We start from the raw sequence: 20,552 nt of genomic DNA on the forward strand, positions 1-20,552 counted from the left end.
TTTATAATTCTTATATTATATATTTTATTTTAATATTTTTTATTTTAATTATAACATTACACAATAATTTTAATAAAATAATAAAATTGAATGGTAAAAATGTTTTTAATAATATTACAAAGTGTAATGTAATGTGATTACATTGGTTTTGAATTGCAATCACATTATATCCCTCTCACTGTAAGGTGATTGCATTGCAATATTAAATTATAGTAGTTTATTGTAAAACAAACACTGTAATGTAATTTAATTAGATACATTACAAGAAATGTGCTCCCATTATACCTGTCAAAATAGATCTGACTGATTAGGTCGATCCATTTTTTTTTTTATCAAATATGGGATGGGCTGGGCTTTAAAATTTAGGCCCATATTTGAGTTGGGTATAAATGGGTCAATCCACCAAAATGGTGGGTTGGGGTGGGCCAGCATTGTGGGTCAAAAAAATAAATAATTTTAATAATTTTATGTATTTAATTATATAAGATTAATAATTTAATTACTAATAATATTATTTATTTTATATATTTTAATGTGTTTAACCTATTCTTATCAAATTAATAATTTTAATTTATAAATTAAATTATAAAATAATTTTATTATAAAAATATAAAAATAATTTTTTTAAAAAAAATTAAAAACTAAGCTGACCCAACTCAGCCAATAGGCTAGTAAAGGGTTGGCTAGGTTAAGGTTTTTATGGTTCATATAAAAAATGAACTAACCTGACCTGACTCATATTTTCTTAACCCACAAGGACTTGGACTGAGCTAAATTGAGTCAACTCATATTGACAACTCTAACTCCCATATCTCTCGTACTAAACACTACCTAACTATGACAAATTTGCATGCATCTTGAACAATAGATCAACATAAAAAATAACAATTAATTATCAAAATTTATTTAATTTAATATCAAAAGATTGAGTTTAATAAAAATATAAAAATTTTATATAATAATAATAATAATAATAATAGTAGCAATAGAGTTTGGTATGATAACAGACAAAGCAGTGGAGATGCATGCATTTTCTACTCACATTTTTAATACGGAATTGCAACTCATTGGTACAAGTAATTGATCAAAAAGGTACATAGGGGTGGGACATTATCAAATTAATACACCAGATTTGGTGATCTAAATTGATAGACCAGAATCTAATCCTTCCAGGGATTTTCAGGAAGTGCATTGTATGAAGCCAACAAGACATTCCTCTTTTTTCCTGCTATTAAATTCAGTGAATGGCTGACAAGTGAAAATGCTGTCAATTCTTTATTTGTCAACTTACATATTTATATCATTTTTTTACTTACATTGTTTACGGTCATAATTCGTAATTAAGTAATGATTAATTAGCTGTTCAACTCCTCCAACTTGAGAAGAAGAAGTAGAGATGGCCTTTTAATCTTCGTGACTTGGAATCAAGATTGTGACTACCCACTAACCCCAAAAGCAAACAAATCTTCCCTCATCGCCTTTTTCCTTGACATCAAGGGCAGAGTAGGGCCGATGACAACTTGATGTGGGCCCATGCTTAAGGGTCGGATTAGCAGGAAGTTTTGAACGGAAGTGGGTTGCAAGTGTTGCTAACCGTTCGATCTTATCCGGTTCATACAGAGTCGGACCGGATTCGATGGATAAGGGTGAAGGGAGGTGAGTGACAGGGCGACCAAAGCCGCCGTTGGGTGCAGCAATAGTGGGGTCTTCCCTTTTTTTTTTTTTGCGCCTTTTCGTTAATGGGAATGGAGCACGTGCTTTTAATGCAGACATGATAGCTAACTTGACTTTACGCCTTACTTTTATCATTTATTTTGGAGACTAGCATCTTTGTTGTCGCTTTCTTAGAGTAACCGAGTCATCATTTATCATATAAAATTGAATTTCAAATTAAAGAACGCCGTGTTCATACCATCCCTCGAAACCAAAGGCAATTAAAGAAAAAACTAAGGGCAATTACAGAATGCCATGTTCATACTGTCCCTCAAACCAAGGGTATCTTTTGTTTTAAGTTTCAATAATTAAAAAAACACATTTTTGAGCTAAGTGTATTTATGTAAATTTATAATTTTAACAATAAATTAATCATTATTAACTGTAGTATTTGCAGTAGTCAAGTGAATTCATTCTTCGTAAGCTGTGACGTAATCACATCAATTATTATAAGTAAATAGAAAATATCAATAGTTATTAAATCTGCTAATTATTAAGTTTTTGTTAAAATTAAAAATTTTGAGCAAATATAAATCAATATAATAAAAGATAAATAGTTAACTGTATGAATGGATATAATTTAAATATTTATGTCTTTTGATTTAATTCGATACATATATAATATGAATTATTTTATCACTCAAAGAAATTGTTTAGGGAACTAATTTCAGCTTATCAGCTTCTTTCTTCCTATCATTTCAACTTTGAACTATCCTCTAATGGCTGGATGTGGTTAGTTGTGTTGCAGAAAAATGGAGCTCAGTGAATGTGAGTGCAACAGTATGTAATGACCAAAGGTCAACAACGTCAAGTCATAGTCAAAGTGTGTGTGGCATGACCGTAATAACTACTAGAAACAAAGGGCAATCATTCTTTTTCCACTTTATAAAGTCATGACAAGCGCCAGCCTGCGAGTCACACAACTCACCCAACGCATCAAAACTCAAGACCAGGTTTCCAACAAAAGATCTCTGTTTTCTTCTCTCTCTTCAATCTCCAGGTCTTTGCGGAAGCGAAAGAAAAAAAAATGGCAGGTGCAAGAAGGGCAATGATCAACAGTGGGAATTTTTCACCAAGGATTGCTGGACGTCCGATCCCAAGGAGGGGTCAAGTGAAAGTGGCAATATTGGTGGGGATTGCCCATTCTTTTGCTTCTATATTTTCTCCAAGCAGTCGCAGGGCAGCTGCTGCTGCAAACTTGTCCTAGCTCTACATCTATGTCCCAAACAAGGGAAGAAAGAAAGACACGAAATTTTGATGATTTTGGAAGAAAGAGTGGGAGGGGTTGTTGCCTGTCCTAGGAAAGATGTGAGCTGTCTTGTTTTTGGTTGATGTTCATGTCAGTTTTGTACATACTTTGTAGTAATAGCTCTCGGATAAATGAATTTTCATTTTGTTTTTCTTTTAAATATCAGTTTATCTGAATGGGTTCTGCTTTGAAGTAGTGGGCGGCAATGTTCTTTTGATTGATTCCCATTTCCCAGTATATAGTTCTTGAAGAAAGCAATTTCCAACTTTTTTAGCTAATAAGATAACGGATCAGCTTTAAGATTAACGAAAGAGGGATCTTGGCTTCTGACTCAATTGAACATCCTTGTCTGTTCCCACTTTCAGTTAAGTTAAGAGGTCTCCCCAGAATTTTAGCTTTGGTGTCTGTTGTAGTTCCCCTGTTACTGAAGATTTCTTTACCCCAGAACTTATGGAATTTTTTTCCCATCTTTTTTTGTTCTTTTTAATTTGGGTTGGTAGAACAGAACTTTCGCCGATGATGGTTCATCACATTGATCTCTCGCCAAAGCAATGATATTTTTCATAATCATTTTGGTTTCAATGAATTGTGCCCTTCAATTCATGGGCTTGCTTGAGCGTTACGTAGTTTCAGAATCAGTGAACAACATTAAGCTAACACCAGTAATATACAAAATGAGGAGTGAAAGTGGAATCAATAAAAGATTAACGTAGGATCAAAGACCGATGGGAGCCATTGAAGACATGGGGGATGGGGGCTCTGTCAAGTGTCAACCAATCCTGGAGTTGTCTCTGCCAAAGACCAGCGTCGTCGCCCAGTTCACTCCCACATAAAACCTGTTCCTCCAACTCACAACGCGCGTCAAGTAAGCCGAGCGCCAAATCAACCAGCTCACGAATCCGGCATGTGATATGCCTTTAGCGTCCTGGCAACATATTTAGAAAGATTAGTAGGACTCAAAGGTTCAGAATTGTTCCAAGTATTTCGATGTTTAAAATGCCTAATGACTTACCTTGGATTGGCGAAGATCCACCAGGGCCTTGTAACGACCAATAGATGCCATGCTTCCGAGATGCTTATAGACAAAAGGCTCTCCTAGAGAGATGTCCTTGGCACTGAGAGCCTTGCCTCCATCCTGTTTCCCAACACTGTTAAACAACTCCACCAGGTATTTCCCTTGCCTTTCTGCAACCTGTTTGCAAAGTGCAAAATGTATTAGCTCATGTATTTGAAAACATATCATCCACCAAGAACAAGGTAAGGTTAAACATTGAATAAAACAGAGTAAAAGGGATGATGTAGATCAGGGAGGCAAGAATTTCTAGAAGAGTAAAGGACCAACCTGAGCTAGAGCTGGAAGCACAGACTTCCCTGTCTGTTCAAGGAAACCAGCACAATCTCCAAGTGCAAATACATCTTCTACAGAAGGAACACGCAACCACTCATCAACACCAATCCTGCATTACCATATAAAGTTAGTTAATCTGATACAAGAAATATATATTGGAAGGGAAAAGCAGAGTACATTTAGGCAAAAGAAAATAGGTTGTGCAAAAGAACACTGGCGTTCATACCTTCCACCAGGGGACTTGGGAAGATTTAATGATTTCACGAACTGGGAGGGACCAACACCAGTAGACCAGACTAAGAGGCCATAAGGGACGTCACTTCCATCACTGAGAACAATTTTTTTGGGATGAACCTCTTTCACCACACCTCTCATAAGGTGCACGCCATACTGATAAGCAAAATTCAGAATGTCACGGATAGTTCCAAGAATTATGGAAAATTAAGACCTCTAGAATGTAAGAAAGGTAATCAAATTACCTTGGTCAAGTGATTTGTTGCATACTGGCGTAGGCCAACATCAAAGGATGACAAAATCTCATTTGCCTGATCAAGGTATAAATCATGGCAAAATCAACATCCATGTATGAAGAAATTACTTATGAAAAATGGGAAGGAGTTAGTTGGTCCTATTGCACCTCAATACCTCTATAAGCGTGACTTTAATGTGATCTTTTACGTGGCTATACCTCTCCTGGACATCTCTCATTATAAAATCACTCAACTCACCACTGAACTCCACTCCTGTAGGGCCACCTCCAATGATAACACAGTGCAAGAGGCGTTTCTTTTCTTCTTCTGATATGCCTGTAATTACAAATTGAATTGTAAGCGTGTATTCGTTTACAAAAACAAGTTGGTTTCATGTTAAATGACATCAACACTTTGTTCCTTGGCCAGACAACAAGCCCACCCCACCAGGATTGCCAAATCTATGGCCAGAAAAACGACACTCACCTGGATTTTCAGAGAGCATCAGGTTCAAAAGGAGCTTCTTCCTAATTTCTTGGGCATGAATCACTTCGCGAAGGAAATATGCATTTTCTTTCACCCCCTTGATACCAAAAGTTAAAGGCTCAGCTCCAGCAGCAATTACAAGCTTGTCATATGCAACTTTAAATTGATATGGCTCATGAGGTAGTCCACTATTGCTCTCTGTCTCACAATACACCTGATGATTTGAATGTGCATAGTTAGCCTTTAATGACCGTAACAAGCAAAAGACATGGACTGAAAATCTGTTATTGAGACTTCCTTTATATAATATGCCAATTGCCTCTCGCCTATGTGCTTTCGCATTTATTTTGGAACCAATATTAATCATGAGTACATGCGTGTTATGGCACAATATCGCATGAATGTAACCTTTAAAACTGATTAGGAGGAAAAGGCAGCAATAGTAACATAGACTATAGCTGGTATAAATTAACTCACCTCATGTTTGTCAGTGTCAACGCCAATGCAAGAAGCCAGATAAAAGTATGAACCGGGGCTTGTTGCCAAAGTAGACTGTATCCGGCTAACGGGCTCAGCAACTGAGCGGAATTCGAGGGTTCCAACACAAGTTGAAGCAAGCAAAGGGGTGAAGACCATGTGGTTTCGAGGTGATATGCAAACAACATCATAAATTCTAGTGTCAAGCCCCTTGAGAAATCGACAGGCTGCCCATCCAGTACCAAGGACAACCACTCTAGGCTTTTCACCTGGCTTGGTGGCCTCTAATCCTGGATACCTTGGCTCATCATACTCTGACTCCGACTCCACTAACCGCTCTGCTGAAGGAATTCGATAATGTGGGGTTGTACTTATTTCCCTGCTCCCAAAGCTCATGTAATTTACCCTCTTGATTGTGGAAAGGTACGTCAAATTACCGTGCGAATTGATTTTTTCAAGGGAAGGAAGGAAACTTTTGTGGTTGGATACTCTCTCACAGAAGATATCCCTCTCACTTATGGAACTGCCAATGGCACCTCCTGATCTTCTCAAGCCACTCCTAGCAACCCGTGCCAGTGCCATGAAGTACTTGCTTTAACCAAATTCTAGCAAGTTAGGACTTTTGTATCTGCCCTGGAAAAAAAAAATTAGAGAAGTAAGCCATGCAATTGCAATATAGCAGAAGGCCTAAATTCAGGACAGAATTATACAGAGAAGCAATGCAAGAACTCCTAAGTATTTGGAGGTATACTCTGGTCCAAACAAAGTTAACAGAAGTCTGTTCAAATGTGAGAACGATTGTTTCCAAGGCCACAAGACAAGAAAGCAAATGCCAACTTTGCTTTCCTCATTTATTGAAAGCAGATATAAATTGCGGAAGGAGGAATTAATAAACACGTAAAGCTGTCATTCCTTATATGACCAACCAAACCATTAGGTGAACTCTTTTGGGTGCTATAGTAAATGGGAAATGGGGAACCTAACCGGACACATGTTTTAACATGGTAAAACTAAAACAGCTATCAAATATTCTTGTATTGTCCAATTGTGCCATAGGTTCACTATTGACAATGGTAGACCAAGACCAGGATACCATACCAGTACCATGGTATCCTGGGGTATAAAAATCCAAGAAAGGTCAAGCAGGTGATACACCAAACTTAAACAAAATGAACTGGTGACACTAAACGAAGATAATATTAGTGTTTACATGTGAAAATAGAATTGCTTAAACTCATGGGGTTGGCATTTAATTCATAGCAGTACCAGCTAACACCCCTGCTTTACCTACACAGAAAACTCCCAAGGGATTTCTGTGAAATCTAGAAGACACCAAGAACATGTGAACGATCATTTCCAAGAAAGTTCTGACTTTGCAAGAAATGTATCACTAAAAGCAACGTTTTGTGGAATAGGCCTAAACGTGGAGTTGTACATACTTGACATAACGTGGGCATCTCTTTCAAGAATATGCTTTGATTTCAACGATCAACATGGGAAAGACAAGAGGTGGCTTAATTAACATTTGACCAAAGCAGCTATCTTACTATTTATATTAGAAAATAACAGAGATCAACAAGCACCGTGAATTGTTTAACATATGGAAATCACTGAAACGGTAAACCATTGTCTCAAATACGTAAAACGCTTAAGTACGAAAGATTCCAAAAACAAAGATTTGTCTCCAAGCAAACTCATTTAAAAATCAATCTTAACAGTTTGACATTACCATGTGATATGAATGCATTTAAAATAGAAGGAAACCTGAGGATTGCACAGATCTTAATAACACCCCGGATAAAAAAAATGGGTCAAATACTTCTATTTTGCAGCTAATAAGAACCAAACTCTTATCAAACATACAACATACAAATCATGTGAACTGTTAGAAATAATTATAAAAACTGAGCAAACTTTACGCTCAAAATTGCTACAAGAAGAGATTGAAAACAACAAGAAGAAGAAAAAAGAAGGAACAAACTTGTGAACAGAAGGTTGAAGAACATTACCTTTGTAAATAGTTGAGCTTTTTTCTTGTTTGCAAGCTTGAAATGGGCGAGTGTACCCAAGATTCTTGGAAAAGTTTTGAGAGTCAAAAGTTATGCTTTGTTTTCACAGAACAAAGCAAGAATCAAACCCAATGTAAGTTTTTATAGTTGGTGACGTTTGTGAGTAGAAATGAAATAAAGGGGAGATCAAGCTCAATGCTCAAAGGCCAAAGCAGCCGACTTGAGGTGCAAGGAAGTTGTTGAGCAAAACAAGCACTCTCTCTAAAACATGTATATTTATATTGATTTTTTTAGTGTTAGAAGACAAGGAGAAAGAGGAAACAAGTAGAACAAAAATGAAGTTCGAGGAAGGAACCAGGGAGCTTGCCGCCGTATATTCTTGGCCTGCATGTGAGTTGTCAATGGAAACACAAATGCAAGAATTTTAAGGAAAGAATCTTCCCTGATTCCTCAAAGACAACATCGTCCTTTGTTAGTGTAGCTTGTCTGTAAAATCAATAAAGGGTAGTTTGGGGTAGTACGTTAGATTCTTGGAATATTTCTGGCCCCAAGCTGGCTATGGCAGCTGTATACAAGCCCTAGTGCAAGCAAGAGGTGACTAATTGTGGTCTTGTCTATGACCATGAATGGCTTGGTGGTGACATCTCTGAACTCTTCATAAACAAAAGTCAAAAAGTCCCCCAGCTTATTTGGAAACTGGTATACAAACTGAACGGCTTTAATTGGCTAGAGAGGCTTCCAAGCTTCCATTGATGGACCCACCAATGAGAACGAGAAAAATAAGAAAAAAAGGGTTGGTCCAAAATGGTGTCTCGTGTCAGATTGAGAACTTGGGCTCCAACAGTGTGGCTCTTTCTTCACGTGTCAGATTTTGACCAGGTCATTAAGGGTTGTTTTCATTGTTTGTCACCCACGTTTCTTGGCAATGGCCAATCGGAAAATAGCTTGGTATGATTGAGTTTGGCCTTCGTTTAATACCTTCAACACGATCTTTCTCAGCCTCCACTGATGGTAGATATTTAGACATGGATCACCCACACTCCCCCCCCCAAAAAAAAAAAAGAAGAGATCATCAGAAATTTGTGATTTTATACATTTACTATTGAACTTATGTAGTTTCAGACCAACTCTCAATTAGGTAGAGAGTCATCAAATTTTTTGCTGTAGAATTGCAGGGTTGTCTTTGCAAATTGCGTTACAGATTCGTAGAATTCCCTGCATTGTTTGTGGGCTGACTAGTTGGCAACTCTTGGTCATGCCTCTATGGAAATTTACCAATTTCTGACAGATGCTTGAACGTAAGCACATTGTTTGACACCTCAACCTTGAGGCCTAGAAAAAATTACTCTTGTGGAAATTTGGGTTGATATGTATTTGCCCACCAAAATCAAATGGCATTATGTCAATACAATTTTGCAGTGGTCATAGGAGAATTGGTAGGATGGTCGATGATTATTGTATCAGAAAAATGAACTTTGTAATGTTTTCTTTGATTCTTTGAGTTTGCAGTAGACAAATCATAACATAAGTTTTGAAGTGCTTTGCTGCTGCATTCCTTCTTTTGCTAATAAGAAAGGTAGGAGTTTGGCAACCATGATGTTAATTCTTGGTTATGCCTTTCAGTCTGTCAGAGGTAGTTCCCCATGCCTTGGCTGGAAAAAGAAATGCCAATTGTTTGTTCTGACTGTTTTAATAATGACACTTGGGGGGTTTCTAACATTAAAGATATTGCTTTGTTTTTTGTAATAATAACGTGAAATTATAAAATACAAATGAATAGATACAATGCTGATCAACATTGAACATACATGCATACATAAATAATGTTATCCTGACAAGTCAAATTCAATGATGTTGTGGTTAACAAAGCATCTGTCTAGTTTTTTGGTCTTTTGCTTTTGCATCTGTTACGTTGCTGCAGCAAAACCTTCCTCAGGCTGACCAAACACCTGGTTCAAGATCATGGCTAATCTAACTCCTCCTTGAGCAATCCTTTTCATGACAATTGGCATTCTGGAGTTAAAGTATTCATCTGTAACCAAAAAATAGGAAGAATTAATAGCACCTTCAGTCCTTTGCTTTCAGAAACGTACCTAATGTGCTTTTATTGGTGACATGTTCTGGGTTTCAATGCTTTACGCAATAGTATTCTTACCTGCCAGAGTTTCACCAGACTTTACGCCCTGGTAACCCCATTTGCAAGCTATGTTTATGCTCTCTGTAGCATACCTGCACAGATGGAAATGGAAGCTTGATTACACAGATTAGGCAATGGAAAAAACCATTTTCCTGAATTTTCCAGATGGGGTTGTAATTGTTTGAAAGAGGCTGGAAGCTAACTTGTCCAAACAAGGTAGAAGATCATCACATTCTTTCCATGATGCTACATCATCAAACCAGATCCCCTGTATGAAAGTAGCAATTAACGGTATAATACAGATACAAGCTAGAACTACTAGTAACTGAGTATAAATTCTAAAATAGTAAAATAAACGTGACTACAAGGAAGTTAACAAATTGAACTTACATCAGTGAGGTTCCCCACGATCTCTTCTTGAAGGCTGTCCAGGTTCTTTTCATAGTAGTCTGCAAGAGCTGTGAGGACGATCTCCCTGTCCCATACCTGTGAATTGTTGGAAATTCATATTTGAGTACCGTTTTCCCTTCAGGGGAAGGAATTGAACAAATATACAACCTCTGTTTTAATCACTCACATGATGCAGATTAGATTTGTGCCTAAACCAGCGCAACGCAATGGTGTTTCCTCCTTTATCACTTGTAAAACCAATGTGCATTGGCTAAAAGAAAGAATAAAGAATTAAACTCTCCAAAGCAAAATGATGATACAGAAAAGTATATGCTAGACAAGTCCACATATTTAAACCTGATGGACATCTCCCATGAAGTGTGACAAAAACAACAATGCCTCTGTCATGTTATCTGCAGAAACATAGAAGCCATGGTATTGAATCAAAGCATATTACTAGGAAACATAATATTTAATTCAGAGCAAGTCCTTACGTCGACGATCTGAAGTTCCCTCCCTGTAGTGCAAAAGCTGTGAGGTGAAGTTTTGGATAGCCCCAGTAACGCACATGTCCTTCAAGCCGTGTGGATCATGACAGTCCCCTAAAACGCATGATATTTAATTACATTATTCATAATTCAGGCGATTTTATGTCGTTTTATGACCAAAAGATTGCTGAGCTTTCTTCTTACTGGAATAGTCATACGTGCAAGCATCATCTGGAGTATCGATGAAGTGAAGTGAACTTGTCCATCTATACCTGTGCCAATGCCGGATTTGGTCGGGCCATACACAGAGGGACGACAGGTCTCCATTGGCATAGTGCGGTAGCAAATTTTCAACAGCTTCTGCAGCCTCGGGCTCTAAAAGACCCTATAAAATCGGGGCAGTAAATATATTTGTCAATAGTTATTTGCTCAGAGAAGCCTTTGAGTATTCTTTGACATGCTTTGCAGGCATGACTTCCAAATATGGTGCATGAAATGGTTTGCATTAAGATAGTGAATATGCTAAAAAGAAAGGAATAAAATAGCTTGAGCAACTTGGAAAGCTTGACCTTGGAAATGATTCAACAAGGGTTATCTTTATAATATTTTCCTATTTTACCTTTTGCCGAAAGACACAGGGAAAAAAGTCTCATGCAAGATAGCCAACTTGATGAACAAAACATGACTTTGATTTTTCAGTATTGTACTTCTCTTATTTATCATCAGATCGCAGGTTTATATAATATAGTTTCATTAGATTCGGCGTACTTGAGCAAGACCTGCCTTCCCTTAATGATGGAACTGTTTTGAATCAGACTACCAGATCAGAAGGGGAGAAAAGGAAAGCAATTAATGTACAATATATATTACCTGCGCAATCCGACATGTCAAAATGTGACCCTCTTTGCTCCAGCCATGGGTTCTGGGCAATAAAATGAAAGCCAGACCCACCAACAAAACAAACCCAAATGAAGACAACCTCCACAAGGTGATCATCCTCAAAAGTCTTTCTTGCTGCCTGTTACACCTAATGTTTTTGTTGATCAGTTGTGAAAACACAACAAACTGACACCATCAGAGTGGACATATTATATATATATACACACACACACACCTTATAACAGGTTATCATTGAGTGTAAGTTAGATATTTCCAGTATTTCACGTACCCTAAAAGTTGACCTCAAACACAAGCAAGGTGGGGCATATTCGGGTATCTGGGAGGTATCAGCAAAATAACAGGCCTAGAGTCAGCGATAAACATAAAGTACATTATCATTTCTTGCCCTGAAAGAGTTAACAAGGGGATAAATGATTAATAATGTTGGTACATAGGTCTCGTGTTGAGCAGTTTGAGCTATGAAAGATACTACAGCGGTCCCTACTTCATATTTTACAGATGACTCTCAGGTTATCTATCTTCATGCTCGAGCAATTTTCACTTCAGAAGTAAATATTCGGTTGAGCACTGCAGCAAGGCGAATCCCACCTTGAGCAAGCCTCTTCTCCACAATAGGCAACCGAGAGAGGAAATAATCATCTGCAGAATAAAAGAAGAATGCATTAAAACAAAGATTAGACATAAAATTTCATTAAGATAGCTTATCTGATATTATGGGGAAAGGTGATCAAGCAGAACATGACATTATCACTGCCTTTTAGCATGTCCTCATATCAACCATGGCAGGTTGCGTAAAAAGCTGTATTGGGTTGGCCATGTGCAGGAAAAAAATATTTATAGGAATGGTCAAAGAGAAAAAGATAAGAAATGGCGAAGACAAGCAGGGAGATCATCATTGGCTACTTTTACCAACATCCACGTTAGTTTTCTATCTCACAAAAGTATGTTTATGCATTCTAAAGGGCATTGTTTCAGCTGATACTTATATCCTGTACAACCTCATTAAGATGATGAGTTTGTTTCAAAACCAGGCCTGGAGTTTCCACATTCCAATGTTTTATCAGCCTTTAATATTTAGCAGCAAGCAGATCTAAACCAAGACATACATATGCACCTAAGATTTCAAAACTTGCTGGCAGATAACTTTTCCAAACATAGTTTCAGTCAAAGCAAGAGATATCGCATAAAATACAGGAACCAGATCTGTAATAGAGCAGGGTAAAAAGGTCAGTAATCCGGTCAGGCTTAGGCCAGTTGATACATAGAGCAGCAGTGATTCTGCCATCTCTCTCCAACAAGTTTTCACTTTGATCACCTTTCAAAAAAAAGAAAAAGTTTTCGCTTTGAACTATTTAACTCAACAACGGAGCAACGAGAAGTTCCATATAAGGATCAATTTTCATTTGATAAAGAAGTGCCTTACAATTATCAAAGAAGAAAAGAGGAAGAAGAATAAAATACCTTCTAAGGTGCTTCCAGGCGTGGCATTCCTGTATGCAAACTTACATGCCAACCCAACACTTTCAGAAGCATACCTGTATAACAGAGGCAATTTATTATGTCTACTGATGCCAGTTCCTTAGAGAAAATGCAATTACTTTCTTTGCCACTTAAAATATGGAAGTCAGAGATCCACTAAATATGTGTTTGATTGTTAGGAGCATGTATATCTACATATGTATATTTCCACTCAGGTTTCTTTGGCATCAGGGAACAAGCCTAACTAAAGAAAACATTTCTCTCTTAGGGATGCAGGAGTGAACCGAAATATGAACTGGTGAACATTTCATACAAGTGAATGGATTAATTTGTTATTAGACATAGGCAATCAAGCAAAGCATAGACATATAAACAGTTCTTTCAGCACTTAATGTGCTTTAACAATTCACATCACAGTTGGTATAGTTGAAGCAGTCCATCATACACATCAGAAAGAGTTGAAAGAAATATTTTGTGAGATAAACTTACAGGTTAGGACAAACTGCATGATTATATCCACAATATTCCCATGATGGTATATCATTGGACCAAGCATCCTATAGATGAATAAAGAAACATAAGAACAGCAGTTAATATCACATTGTTATATATGCATTCGCATAGGCATAGTTAAAAATACATAAACCCTAAACCCAAGCAGGGAAAAAGAAAATCCCAAAACAACAAAAAAGGGGCAGGGGAACCTAAACTTGGGTGTTTTGCTTGTATTTGTTAATTGAATCAAATACGCTGAACTATTCAAGACACTCAAAAGACACAAACATAAAGCCTTCTATTGTCTCTTGAGTTTATTTCAATAGTTTACAGCTTTAAAAGTAAACATAGCTTATCTGCTATCCATAATAGCTACATCCACAAAATGAACATGAAGGAAAACAAACTGCTTACTGTAATATTCCTCTGGATGGCTTGAATCATTATTGCAAGATCCGATCCATAGAATGTCTTCACTGCAGAATCAATAATCATGGTATCCCAGACCTGGAACAATGATAGCATTGGATAAATGCATACAGACAGAATATATAGGCCCCAAACACATATGCACACTTTCTCATGCATGAGTTTACGAGCATCTTTTGACATGAATCTCTTCTTTGAAAAACTTGTTAAAAAAGGGATATCTCCATCCAAACATTCTGACAAACAAGTCAGGCCCAAAGAAGAGCTATCACTGGATCTAACAGCGGTCAAGGAGGAGGCAAGGAGATGGTTTTCTTGACTGAGACGTATAATCACATCTCCAGCACCTATCATTTCCCTTTTTCCATTTTATTTATCTCACTATTAGAGAGCAGAAGTGACAACTGACAAGTTGGCTCAAAGTTACTTGTTATTGAATGGCCTCTTTCATGTCTTTTAACCAGCCATTGTTGTTTTGAGCCCCCCCGACCTCCACCATAAAAAAAAAAAAAAAGAGAGGAGACAACTGCTTTTTGAGTTTTAACTATAGCATATAATGGCTACATAAAGACAGTAACATATTTGTGCATATTTAATTCGCTTCAACATCATTTTCCTGCTTATCACAGGGAAAAAGAAAAAGGGATGCTGGAGGAAGATGCACTTAAAAGGACAATGAAATGAAGTGCTCACATGGTGTAGATTTGTCTTCCTACGATACCAACGGACTGTGATTGTATTTCCACCTAAATCTCCTGTGAAGCCAACATGTAATGGCTGTAATCAGAAAAGAAAAAGTTATGTTGGAATGTACACTCTCTTTTTCCAAGAGAAATAAGGATACAAGCAATGCATACCAGATGGCTCTAAAAGATGGGTAAGAATTATTTATAAAATCATGGCTCTGCAGCCAATGTTGGCTCAAAAATTCACCATGATACCACATACAACATGATAGAGAACCATAACTACAGAAAATATTCATTGTACATACAACATGATAGAGAACCATAACTACAGAAAATATTCATTGTACCTTCCTAAAGTTTAGCATTTTAAAGATACAATAATTCGTTCTAAACTGATGGGATTTAAAGATTAAGCTGTTGCATTTAAAAACAATTGGTTTTCTTCAAGCACCCTTCCTATGAACCATGTGAGAAGACTAGTAAAAACACTGTCCGAAAAATCTGTAACACTCTTCTATAGATAAATCATGATAAATGAAGTAGGTTTACACCAACCATTTTTCTTCTTTTGAACTTGTTGATAAAGTAATAGTAGATTCGAAGAACATATTTTATGAGTTATCAATGATAATAAAACATATTCCTTAAATCAAGTCAGTCATTCAGCCTATTCCCATATATATGCAACTGCATACATTGTAGGATTGCATCTTTTGGAATTCCCTTAATTTCAGTGATACCAGCAGAACAGCACAAACCTGATGGACATCCCCCATAAAATGAGCTAAGAACATAAGTGCCTCTGTCAAATTGTCTGTCACCAACAGAAGAAGAGTCTCCATATAATAAACCATTGAGGGTTGAAAAATATTATGTCATAGCATGTGTAACTGTCAACCCAGGAGTACAAACAATACTTACATTTCAACTTGGGCTTATAGTCCTGATATGCTGAAAAGAGTTGGCTTGTATAGTTGAAAATTGCTCCAGTTACGCAAATATTTTTATGTCCAGCAAGATCATGGCAGTCACCTATAAGAATACCACAGCACATTATATAGGATAATTAATGTCTGTGGAGATGTCAAGCTCATGGATATTAACACTGAAAAATGAACAAAAACAAGCATAAAAAACATGACTATAAAACACCAAACTTACGGCAGTATTCATAGTTACACTTTAAATCTGGGGTGTCAACATAGTGTAAGGGACTAGTCCAGTGCCAGTTGTAGTACCACTTTATATCATCAGGCCAGGAGCATACAGATGCAAGCTCACCTTTAGCTGAATCAGGGAGCAGTTCTTTTACTGTAGCCAAAGCATCTTCAGTAAGATATCCCTGAAGGATCAAGAAGGGCATAATCAGATGAAATTGGCAACATCTTCTGACTCACAAGCAAACACACAAAACATCATGCCATCAAGAATTTCATTCTTTGTATCAAATTTCACAGATTCTCATGCGAAATGTGGAGTTGATAAAGAGTCTATGTTCATTGCGTGGTGGTAGTTTGCCTCTGTTTTCTTCTGTTGCATTTATGGCCCACCCTTCTCCTCACATGAAGCTGGTTTGGATTATATGATATTTCCTGCCTGCACACTTAATGTCATAGACGTTATAGGTTGAACCGTGTTTTGTGTTCATGATTATTGTTCTGATTTTTGACATCATAGGTTATCTGAACTGATAGTTTAGAGCTGATATCCTTCAGTTTGTGTCTCTATGTCTGATATTCAAGGCTTGTCCTGCCAGTTTGCATTTTGTACATGATGTCAAGACGACTTATGTTCTGTACAAGCAGACAAACTCTAGTCCCGCTTTGTCCTTTTGTTCTTCCTGAACTCTTCCAGATTCTCCTTTTTGGGATGATTAATAGAATATCTATTCTGATTGAGAAAAAAAAGAACCAATCCAAATACCTGAATCCATAATTTATTAAAGCTGGTTCCATGAACACTAAAGCTAATCATTGTTAATAACTGTTTTTTCCTTAATCAAGCACTATGATCTTATTGTTCAAAACATTTGGACAGTCCATAAAATATTCAAAAATCAAAATGCAACAAATAATACACAAAAGAAAAACGAAGTCTCACCTCAGCTATCTTGCAAACAGCATAATGACCCTCCTTTCCCCAACCAATTACCCCATGAACTAATAACATAAGAACAAGCACCCTTCCAATCCAAAGTAGCTCATGCGAACCCATTCCTCTAAAACCCATGAATTCTGTAAAGTTTCAAAAGACAACCTTTTTAAATGTGTTTTAAGAAAAATGCTCTATTTTTCATGTTGACACCTCTGTTTGATTGATAAGAAGGTAAATAGAGAGAAAAGAACAGAAAAATCCCATTTTGAGCTCCTTCATGAGTTTCAGAAAAGGGGAGAAAAGGGAAAAACTTTTTTTTCTTTGATTTGGAAAACATAAAATGGTAACAAACATTTTCACACGAACCAAACAAAGAGAAAAACCAATACCGCAAAATATCTTGTCTTTGATCACCGGGAAAAGTGCAAACCCTGTCTTAGATTTTCGCGATCAGGGGCCTTAGTATCGTTTGAACGGACATACGGTCCAGCTTTACCTGAAAAGCAAGCATGCCTTTCTTCTTTCCTGTTCTTTCCCCTCTTTTATTCTTTTTCTTTCGTGGAGTTAAAACTTCAAAAAGTGAAAGTAAAGAGACAGCACTAGTAATTCTTTCATAATGACGGATAAAAAGATTAAAAGAATAGCCGAAGAGCGATGTTTCCTTCAAAAGAAAAAAACAAAACACTTTAAACGCTATTTTAAATACCTTTCAAACCTGTTTTAACACAAAGATCATATACTTACAAACACTCGCACTAGTGAAGGATAAGAATTGCAAAATTGATAAGAAAATATTATCAAAACAATCTTATATTATATTTGGTAAGGTAATAAAAAGTGACAAGAGCATAAAGTTACTTATCTTGTTAGATAGAGGAATGGTTTTGGAGATGAACCAAAGAGGAAGTCTAAAGATCATGGCAGTCTATTGGTCCCTTTCGATAAGTACTTATAGTAAATTATTAAATTGGTCATTTATGTGGCACAAAAGTGTTGATCTTACAAACAATGCCGTAATAAACTCGCCATCTCTTTTCTCAAGAAAAATTAATGAACTTTAACCATAAAGTTCTTATTTTTATTCCAACTTATGCCCAGGACCCATTTCCTCTATTATCAATCAAACTACAGAGTGCAAGACTTAGAGCGAAAATAAAAGCAAAGAAATGAAGGCAATAGTGATAACAACGCCAGGAGGCCCAGAGGTGCTGCAGTTGCAACAAGTTGATGACCCAGAAATCAAAGACGATGAGGTCCTCATCAAGGTAGAGGCCTCTGCTCTGAACCGGGCTGATACACTCCAAAGGAAAGGTGCCCACCCTCCTCCTAAGGGTGCTAGTCCTTACCCTGGTCTTGAATGTTCTGGCACTGTCCTTTCTGTTGGCAAGAATGTTACCCGCTGGAAAGTTGGTGATCAGGTAATTGATTCCATTTCCTAGAAATATAATCCATTAGGGTTTGATTGAGAAGTTGTGATTTTTATGAATGATCCACTGTTTTTCACGAGGTGAGGTTTAAAGATTAGATTTTTAAAGGGTGTTAGGACAAGTGATATCGTCGATATCGGGCTGCAACTTCAGTGAGTAGTTTCTTGTATGTTGTTTGACAAGCTGCGTTACGTAGGTGTGTGCTCTTCTTAGTGGAGGTGGCTATGCTGAGAAAGTAGCAGTTCCAGCTGGACAAGTTCTTCCAATCCCACCTGGGGTTTCTCTCAAGGATGCTGCCGGTTTACCTGAAGTGGCTTGTACTGTTTGGTCCACTGTTTTTATGATGAGTCGCCTATCTGCTGGAGAGACATTCTTGGTAACCTCTTTATCCACTACTTTTACCTATATAAATCAATCAATCTTGTCCTTAATGTTGTGTAATGCTTGGGTTGCTAGGATAATGGATATGCTCTAATGAGACGTTCTCAATTATAATTGGATCTTGTAGATACAGCTGTGTATCCCAATTTTCTCCTCTGATACGTACTTTATTGTTGTCAAATGTTTTTAATCTAAGGTCTACTGAGTTACAACCTAATACATTTAGGCGCGAAGTGTATGTCCAAGTGCTTGAGTTTTGATGACATGATCATTCCTCCTATTTCCTTCTGTCAACAGCATATGGCCTGTCCATCAATTAGCCTACTGTCTTTCAAGATAGCATAGGATTTACTTGTCCTTATGACCAGCAGAGAATATCACTGAATGCTTGAAAATTAACTTGTTTAGGTATCAAATGAAAGAATTTGGTGCTTGCATTAACAATTGTTTATGATGCCTGACTAGATATTCAATATATTTTTCTGTTTCTATGCTTCTTTGTAGTATCTCTGCAGCTTTCTAGTTTGTGATCCATTGCTTAACATGTGAACTCACTGGTATTGGAATCTCAGGTCCATGGTGGTTCTAGTGGAATTGGCACTTTCGCAATTCAGATAGCCAAGACCAAAGGAGCAACAGTGTTTGTCACTGCAGGTCTACCTGCAATTATGAATCAATCATAAATTGTTTGTCTCCCTGTATTTTTATATTTAGATATTGTAGTGTTGATCTCCAGGGAGTGAAGATAAATTAGCTTTTTGTAAGAATCTTGGTGCTGATGTGTGCATCAATTACAAGACAGAGGATTTTGTTACACGTGTTAAGGAAGAAACTGGAGGGAAAGGTATCTCTTTAGTTTGTGATTGATTGTATCTCTTGTCTGCTCTCCGAACTGAAATTGTTGCTCTAATATTAAGGACCCACTTTTACTCAGCATTTACTCATTCAATTCAACTTCTCAAATGTTCAATGGCAGGTGTTGATGTGATTCTGGATTGTATTGGAGCAGCCTACCTTCAGCGAAACCTGGACAGCTTAAATTTTGATGGAAGGCTTTGTCTTATTGGCTTCCAGAGTGGAGCAGTCACCGAAATTAAACTGAATACTTTACTTCCAAAGCGCCTTACAGTACAAGGTACCAGAAAACAAAAAGAACATAAAGCAGAGGACATATTCTTTAGAAAATATGACAAACCACATACACCTCCACAGATGCATCCCCCATATCCATGCTTCCCATTTCCCTAATACTAGAAAATAATACTGCTTCTATGTCATTCTTATATTCCACATATCTTGCATCTGCTGCTAAAATGGTTACAACACAAAAAACTCCACTATTCATTGTAGTGGGCATGCTAGAAGCATGTCCTTTTTAGATCATAGAACATTATAGGCTTATGTCATTTGATGCTTTTGTATTCAGGGGCTGCCTTACGACCAAGAAGTCATGAAAACAAAGCAATGGTTGTAAATGAAGTGGAGAAGAATGTTTGGCCAGCAATTGCAGCAGGCAAGGTGAAGCCTATAATCTACAAATCTTTTCCCTTATCTGAGACTGGGGAGGCTCATCGGCTCATGGAAAGTAGTGACCATATTGGGAAGATACTACTTGTTCCATGATGTTGCTAAAGGTCTTGTCTTCTATTTGGGACAATGGTGGCTCGTTTAATGATAAAATGAGCCACTTCTGAATCATGTTTATGTAGTTTATTTTGTGTATGTCCTTGTGACCTAATTTAATCTTACGAAGATGAAAATCATACAGAACTGATATGTTGTGAAGGATTTTCAATACTTGCGAACTGCGTTATCTGAGAAAGATAATAAAAACTAGTTGCAGCATTGTGGATTGCATTTAGTTGACCTTAACACTGTAAATTCGAAAAAT

The 20,552-nt window shown here is 37.1% G+C and overlaps 4 protein-coding genes across 6 annotated transcripts; 1 reads left to right on the forward strand and 3 right to left on the reverse strand.

The window, feature by feature from the left end:
• Positions 1–3,589: 3,589 nt before the first annotated feature.
• On the reverse strand, positions 3,590–8,284 carry LOC18596930 (internal alternative NAD(P)H-ubiquinone oxidoreductase A1, mitochondrial-like). Of its 2 annotated transcripts, none has more exons than XM_088807514.1 (9): positions 7,753–8,284; positions 5,744–6,371; positions 5,267–5,480; positions 4,956–5,116; positions 4,790–4,855; positions 4,537–4,700; positions 4,305–4,419; positions 3,975–4,154; positions 3,590–3,887 (listed from the first exon to the last, which is right to left on the reverse strand). In XM_088807514.1, the coding sequence occupies exons 2-9, from the start codon at positions 6,323–6,325 to the stop codon at positions 3,732–3,734; spliced, it is 1,638 nt and encodes a 545-aa protein (XP_088663640.1). In that variant the 5' UTR covers positions 6,326–6,371; positions 7,753–8,284; the 3' UTR covers positions 3,590–3,731. The 2 variants fall into 2 exon arrangements, with proteins under 2 accessions (XP_088663640.1, XP_007025753.3); XM_007025691.3 differs by having other exon boundaries at positions 5,744–6,376.
• A 1,116-nt stretch (positions 8,285–9,400) lies between these two features.
• BFN1 (bifunctional nuclease i) lies at positions 9,401–12,044 on the reverse strand. 2 transcript variants are annotated; one of them, XM_088807159.1, is made up of 10 exons: positions 11,936–12,044; positions 11,638–11,785; positions 10,972–11,152; positions 10,774–10,881; positions 10,637–10,692; positions 10,467–10,550; positions 10,280–10,375; positions 10,093–10,157; positions 9,908–9,981; positions 9,401–9,784 (listed from the first exon to the last, which is right to left on the reverse strand). In XM_088807159.1, exons 2-10 carry the CDS (start codon positions 11,761–11,763, stop codon positions 9,660–9,662), a joined length of 915 nt encoding a protein of 304 aa, XP_088663285.1. In that variant the 5' UTR covers positions 11,764–11,785; positions 11,936–12,044; the 3' UTR covers positions 9,401–9,659. The 2 variants fall into 2 exon arrangements, with proteins under 2 accessions (XP_088663285.1, XP_007025754.3); XM_007025692.3 differs by lacking the exon at positions 11,936–12,044 and having other exon boundaries at positions 11,638–11,868.
• On the reverse strand, positions 12,024–17,498 carry ENDO4 (endonuclease 4). Its single transcript, XM_007025694.3, has 10 exons — positions 17,243–17,498; positions 16,860–16,993; positions 15,921–16,101; positions 15,681–15,791; positions 15,518–15,573; positions 14,764–14,847; positions 14,056–14,148; positions 13,636–13,703; positions 13,129–13,202; positions 12,024–12,306 (listed from the first exon to the last, which is right to left on the reverse strand). The coding sequence occupies exons 2-10, from the start codon at positions 16,986–16,988 to the stop codon at positions 12,188–12,190; spliced, it is 915 nt and encodes a 304-aa protein (XP_007025756.1). The 5' UTR covers positions 16,989–16,993; positions 17,243–17,498; the 3' UTR covers positions 12,024–12,187.
• A 388-nt stretch (positions 17,499–17,886) lies between these two features.
• LOC18596933 (uncharacterized) lies at positions 17,887–20,518 on the forward strand. Its single transcript, XM_018123252.2, has 6 exons — positions 17,887–18,271; positions 18,477–18,656; positions 19,234–19,315; positions 19,398–19,505; positions 19,638–19,796; positions 20,088–20,518. Exons 1-6 carry the CDS (start codon positions 18,020–18,022, stop codon positions 20,282–20,284), a joined length of 978 nt encoding a protein of 325 aa, XP_017978741.2. The 5' UTR covers positions 17,887–18,019; the 3' UTR covers positions 20,285–20,518.
• Positions 20,519–20,552: the final 34 nt, after the last annotated feature.

This window comes from Theobroma cacao, chromosome 6 (assembly GCF_053813885.1).
Source record: "Theobroma cacao isolate CCN51 chromosome 6, ASM5381388v1, whole genome shotgun sequence".
Taxonomy (NCBI): domain Eukaryota; kingdom Viridiplantae; phylum Streptophyta; class Magnoliopsida; order Malvales; family Malvaceae; genus Theobroma; species Theobroma cacao.

Excerpts from the sequence above, each read along its gene's own strand:
- LOC18596930 (XM_088807514.1), bottom strand. The coding sequence starts at position 6,325 with ATGGCACTGGCACGGGTTGCTAGGAGTGGCTTGAGAAGATCAGGAGGT. Across the intron at positions 4,701-4,789 it reads CAACAAATCACTTGACCAAG|TATGGCGTGCACCTTATGAG; the intron begins GTAATTTGATTA and ends TTTGCTTATCAG. Across the intron at positions 4,155-4,304 it reads TGCTTCCAGCTCTAGCTCAG|GTTGCAGAAAGGCAAGGGAA; the intron begins GTTGGTCCTTTA and ends CTTTGCAAACAG.
- BFN1 (XM_088807159.1), bottom strand. The coding sequence starts at position 11,763 with ATGATCACCTTGTGGAGGTTGTCTTCATTTGGGTTTGTTTTGTTGGTG. Across the intron at positions 10,551-10,636 it reads TCATGGGAGATGTCCATCAG|CCAATGCACATTGGTTTTAC; the intron begins GTTTAAATATGT and ends TCTTTCTTTTAG. Across the intron at positions 9,982-10,092 it reads CTTCTACCTTGTTTGGACAA|GTATGCTACAGAGAGCATAA; the intron begins GTTAGCTTCCAG and ends CCATCTGTGCAG.
- ENDO4 (XM_007025694.3), bottom strand. The coding sequence starts at position 16,988 with ATGGGTTTTAGAGGAATGGGTTCGCATGAGCTACTTTGGATTGGAAGG. Across the intron at positions 15,574-15,680 it reads CTATAAGCCCAAGTTGAAAT|ACAATTTGACAGAGGCACTT; the intron begins GTAAGTATTGTT and ends TGTTGGTGACAG. Across the intron at positions 14,848-15,517 it reads TTATGGGGGATGTCCATCAG|CCATTACATGTTGGCTTCAC; the intron begins GTTTGTGCTGTT and ends TTCTGATTACAG.
- LOC18596933 (XM_018123252.2), top strand. The coding sequence starts at position 18,020 with ATGAAGGCAATAGTGATAACAACGCCAGGAGGCCCAGAGGTGCTGCAG. Across the intron at positions 18,657-19,233 it reads CTGCTGGAGAGACATTCTTG|GTCCATGGTGGTTCTAGTGG; the intron begins GTAACCTCTTTA and ends TTGGAATCTCAG. Across the intron at positions 19,316-19,397 it reads AACAGTGTTTGTCACTGCAG|GGAGTGAAGATAAATTAGCT; the intron begins GTCTACCTGCAA and ends GTTGATCTCCAG.